At 36.7% G+C, this 5405-nt stretch overlaps 1 protein-coding gene across 1 annotated transcript; it reads right to left on the reverse strand.

Moving 5' to 3' along the window:
* Positions 1–1313: 1313 nt before the first annotated feature.
* Positions 1314–5399, reverse strand: LOC134241846 (uncharacterized). The gene is made up of 6 exons (XM_062723869.1): positions 5028–5399; positions 4492–4710; positions 4092–4187; positions 3566–3897; positions 1886–2090; positions 1314–1663 (listed from the first exon to the last, which is right to left on the reverse strand). Exons 1-6 carry the CDS (start codon positions 5212–5214, stop codon positions 1374–1376), a joined length of 1329 nt encoding a protein of 442 aa, XP_062579853.1. The 5' UTR covers positions 5215–5399; the 3' UTR covers positions 1314–1373.
* Between the last annotated feature and the right edge of the window lie 6 nt (positions 5400–5405).

Consider the following 5405-nt stretch of genomic DNA (forward strand, 5'->3'; position numbering starts at 1 on the left):
TGTCAACTTTAACCTTCGCCTTAACTTTTGAACCATGAAAGATAGAGACTTCATATTTAATATGCATACTCCAATAATTATGCCCTCTCAAATGACACCAAAGTCAATGACCTTGACCTATATGCTAAAAATAGCTTTTTCGTACCTTTGCAATAACTTTTGAACCATAGAGACTGCATATTTGGTATGCAAACTCCAGAGTCCACAAATCAAGTTCTTTCAAATAGCACCGAGGTCAAAGACTGTGACCTTGATCTATATGCAAAAAAAACTTTTTGAACCTTCGCTATAACTTGTGAACCATGGGAGATAGAGACTTCAAATTTAGTATGCATACTCCACTAATTAAGGTAAATGTCGTTAAAATGAACTTGACCTATATGCTAAAAATACCTTTTTTGAACTTTGCTGTGGGCACATAGTGTTACACAAACACATCTTGTTTTTTTTTCTGCAAATAGCTGCGTTAATTCCTGTATTGTATTCCATGTGACAAGATAGACCTTTCTTTGGGTACCAACATATTTGACTTCTTGATCATGCAGTTTGACCCAAATAAAAAGAGACAACGACATTATTAAGATTATTTTTTTATTCTTTCAACAAAAATATATCACAGATAGAGTAACAATGCTGGGTCACACTATTTCAATGAAAGGAAACACACTGTGTTATTGTATAGCAGTATCTGATAGAAAAATATGAAATTAGTCATGGAAAATGTTGCATCCTTAATACTTAATGTTAATTCTAAAGTTTATGAAAAGTGAACATGATTTTTTTTTTTCATTTTTATGTAGTTAGCTGCATTTACAGTCATTTGTCAAACCAAACTGGACTTAATGTCTTGAGTATTGAATTCTAAAATAAAATTTTTTTTTACAACAGTACTATAATGTATATAATACAGTATATATAAACAATTTTCAATGTAAAAACAAAAATAACAATTACATGTACAAATTACAATGAGAGAACCCGAAGCCTTTATTTAATTTCCCTAAAAATAATTAGTTTTTCATAACAAGGAGCCTGTACACCACAATGTTCACCTGAGTATACTGATCCTGCTATTCTTCCATGAGAGATATTTATATTTTTCCACTCATAGACTCTCGAGGTTAGGATTTACATTAAACTTGAATCCACGTGGCATAAAGAAAACTTCAATATGACTATAAACGTGGCCTTATTGTTCTGAAGAAGATTTTATTCTAACAGATGGATGGTATAAAGTATTTTTTCCAGTGCAAATATTTGTTTTTATGACAGTGTGCAGATATAATAGTTGAAACTTTCAGATGTGTTAGTTGTATAAGAATGATTGTTGTAATTGATAAATAATCCATGTTCTGATACTGTCAATGAAGACTTTATGGAGGTAACGTTATATCCCCCACTGAGTCCTCATATTTTCCTCCCGCGGCTACGGCCCTCACCATAACGTACACCTTCAGACGAGACCAGCTGGTGATGGCCGGGGGTAGGCCAAATGTGATACTAGTCTGTGTCGTCTCCTGCCATTGGACGATCTCTCCTCCACCAATCACCTTGCCAGCTGATACCTCGTAAAACAGAGGGTGTGGAGAGCTGAAGATTCCATCCCAGGAGACTGTAAACTGTTTATTCCCTGCACTCCAAGTGATTGTCATCTGGTTTGTAGCTAAATATTAAGAAATACAATGTACAGTCATATTTTTCTTTTCACACTAACATTATAACTAAAAACAAATTGACAAATATCAGTCCTAAACATGCTTTGCATGATCTTAAAATATGAAACGATTGTGAGATACAATATATAATGATGTATGATAATTTCAAAGTAATATAAATTTTGAGACTCAAGTACACATGTGCGATATAAAAAACTTAAGCGACTCACCATGTTTGACTGGTTTGTCAGTAAATACTGTGATGTCTGACTTGACCTTGTCACTGATGAGGAGCAGCTCACTGAAGGCCTGGGTCGTGACATTGATCTGACTCGAGGTCAAGGCCAGATTGTTCACACTGGTAAACATAATATTTTGTCCTTCTGGGAATGGCATCTTCTCCACCAAATTGAAGTTGTTTTCTTGGATAGATACCTACACATGAAAATATAAAAGATCCAATTAATGATAAATATTGGATGAGGGAATTAAAACAAGAGGCCCAGGGGCCACAGCGCTCACCTAAGCACATCAGGCTTGAATTTACTCCAACCCCCCAACCCCCTCCAGGCGTTCATCATTTGAACAAACTAGAATCTACACTACCTGAGGATGATTCCATATAAATATCGCTAATCATAGCTTTGAAGTACTTGAAAAGAAGATTTTAAAAGGTTTCCCTATATATCCCTATGTAAAACTTGGGTCGGCCATTTTGGCCCCACCCTAGCCCTGGGGGTCATGATTTGAACAAACTTGAATCTACACTACCTGAGGATGATTCCACATGAGTTTCATCTTTCCTGGCCCAGTGGTTCTGGAGAAGAAGATTTTTAAAGATTTTTCCTATATATTCCAAGGTAAAACTTGGGTCGGCCATATTGGCCCCACCCTAGCCCCGGGGGTCATGATTTGAACAAACTTGAATCTACACTACCTGAGGATGATTCCACATGAGTTTCATCTTTCCTGGCCCAGTGGTTCTGGAGAAGAAGATTTTTAAAGATTTTTCCTATATATTCCTATGTCAAACTTGGGTCGGCCATTTTGGCCCCACCCTAGCCCCGGGGGTCATGATTTGAACAAACTTGAATCTACACTACCTGAGGATGATTCCACATGAGTTTCATCTTTCCTGGCCCAGTGGTTCTGGAGAAGAAGTTTTTTAAAGATTTTTCCTATATATTCCTATGTAAAACTTGGGTCGGCCATTTTGGCCCTACCCTTGCCCCAGGGGTCATGATTTGAACAAACTTGAATCTACATTACCTGAGGATGATTCCACATGAGTTTCATCTTTCATGTCCTAGTGGTTCTTGAGAAGAAGATTTTTAAAGATTTTTCTTATATATTCCTATGTAAAACTCCAGCGGTTCTGGAGAATAAGATTTTTTAAAAATGCCATTAATTTTTAACAAATTCATGATTATCTCCCCTTGGAAAAGGGCGTGGCCCTTCATTTGAACAAACTTGAATCCCCTTCACCCAAGGATACTCTGTGCCAAGTTTGATTGAAATTGGTCCAGTGGTTCTCGAGAAGAAGATGAAAATGTGAAAAGTTTACGACGACGACAACAACAACGACTACAACGACGACAGACAACGGACAAATTTTGATCAGAAAAGCTCACTTGAGCCTTCGGCTCAGGTGAGCTAAAAAGGGAAATTTATTGCCCTCTTCCACCTGACTTTCAAAATAGCCCAATATTAATTCCAATTTTTTTTTAAACCCACTGGAGACAATTTTTTCACAACCAACCAACCCAATTTATTTTATCATGAGCTGGAAGAGGGCAAGCAAACAATTTTTTTTTTAACACATGGTCTTATTCCAGCAAAAAAAGAAAGATCAATGACTTCTTAATAATATAAAAATAAAACTTGACATCATAGAACAATTTTTGGTGTACCTTGTACTGTTCAACCCCGATATGGTCCGTGAATCCAGTCCACCTGAGTCTGATGTTATCTGTGACACTCTGATAGCTGGCCCTGGCCTGGTACTCTGTGACAGACTGGGGGACAGACTCCACTACAGCGCTAGTCACAGAGGGAGGCTGGTTCGATATCTTTACTCCATTAGAAGATTTAGAGCTGAGAAGACCAGCATTGTTTTCACATCGTAGACTTGTGTAGATAGTTTTTCCCTGTAGCACACTATAATCAAAGTCTCTGAAGGCTGATGTGGCACCACTAGAAACTTTTACAAAGACCTGCAACTCCACTCCCTGGGGTTGGGTACCTGCAGGAAAAGTATAGTTACACTAAAGTTAGATATTTTGGTCTTGACCTTTGGAACTGACCAAAAACTTGTTTCAAGATCACTGTGGACACTCTATGTGTTGTGTATTGTTACTGTCACATTAAGAGAGAATAATTTTGGTATTCTCTTATACCAAATCTATGTCAAAGCACAATTTAAGTAAAGTTACAAACCGATGGCCCATTCACAGTATGCTATTCCTGATTCTGGATCATTAACGTCCCAGTTAACTGCCACCTCAGCATCAGTCCAGGCACTCTGGTCCTCATCTGAAAGGTATTAAATCCCAGTTATAAATTTTGCTTCTAGATATATAAACTTCAAATTGCACTGCTTAACAACTTATTTTCGGATTCTTGAACACTAGAAATAGTGAAATCTTAATTTTTTATGCATACCTGTTAAATTACAGTCATTTGTATACAAAATCATATATTATGAACATTTTACTTGTTATTTTGGAAATAGTGTTAAAAAATACCCTTTTAGGTAAATAAATTACATAAAATGTCTTTGATCCTTTGTGTATGGATTACTGAGATGATTATTCCACAAGGTATTTGACAGACTTACTTCTAAGCCTTCCATCGTAGACCCCCACAATATCAGGTGGAGTCAGATCCACCAGAATTTTATCTGAGTACGCTATTCCCCGTAAACCCACTGCATTGATGGCTAGAGCTGTCACATAGATGTAGGAATTATGGACCAAGGTCACAGTTGAATTGTAGGCAAAGTTACTGAGGCCCACACTCTTAAAGCCTTGTAGCTGTGTCCCTCCTTGTGTATAACCTGTATAATAAATATTTGATTAAGCCTTGAAAACTGAAAATAAGAAAATACAAGCTTTTTTCTACACAAATTTGAAATATGCATAATCATTCTGATATGAAATTTTCTGAAAGATATACATGTACATGGATACTAATTTTCATATGTCAAATTTGAAAAATAGCTAAAATTTATTTCAATTTAGCCTTCAAAATTCAGGACTCTCATTTTGTAAAGAAAAAAATTTTTTATAGGGTCAATACTTTGCTATTTTTTGTTGCATTAAAAAAATTAGCCAATATTAAAGCATTCATATTCTAATTCTAGTTAGCTCATACCTATGGCCCACATGTATTCAGTGATAGGACTGACATCCTCCACAAAGTTCCAAAAGCCATGAATGGAGCCCCACTCATGAAGGTACACCACATGGGCCTGAACATCTGTCCCATTTGTTCTGTTCTGTTTCTTTTCCACATGTTCCAGTGTCAAGTGATCAATAAATACCCCAGTCTTCTCATCCATGCTCCCCACTGTCAAATTGGCTGAATCTTTCTGTGCAGTGAAGTAGAATGTGTGTTTGTGCCATGAAATAATCTCTCTAGATTCAGATTTACCATGTTCGTCACCTCTATAAGTTTTAGTGTAGAGGAAGAAAACATGCTGCTTGTCTCCTAACTTAGCAAAGCCTTCCTTGTTTGACTGAGTGGAACTGC

The sequence above is a fragment of the Saccostrea cucullata genome, unplaced genomic scaffold, assembly GCF_032062105.1.
Source record: "Saccostrea cucullata isolate Sc308-1 unplaced genomic scaffold, CSIRO_AGI_Scuc_v1 ctg21662, whole genome shotgun sequence".
NCBI lineage: Eukaryota > Metazoa > Mollusca > Bivalvia > Ostreida > Ostreidae > Saccostrea > Saccostrea cuccullata.

Excerpts from the sequence above, each read along its gene's own strand:
- LOC134241846 (XM_062723869.1), bottom strand. The coding sequence starts at position 5,214 with ATGGATGAGAAGACTGGGGTATTTATTGATCACTTGACACTGGAACAT. Across the intron at positions 4,711-5,027 it reads TGAATACATGTGGGCCATAG|GTTATACACAAGGAGGGACA; the intron begins GTATGAGCTAAC and ends TTTATTATACAG. Across the intron at positions 1,664-1,885 it reads TGACAAACCAGTCAAACATG|CTACAAACCAGATGACAATC; the intron begins GTGAGTCGCTTA and ends CTTAATATTTAG.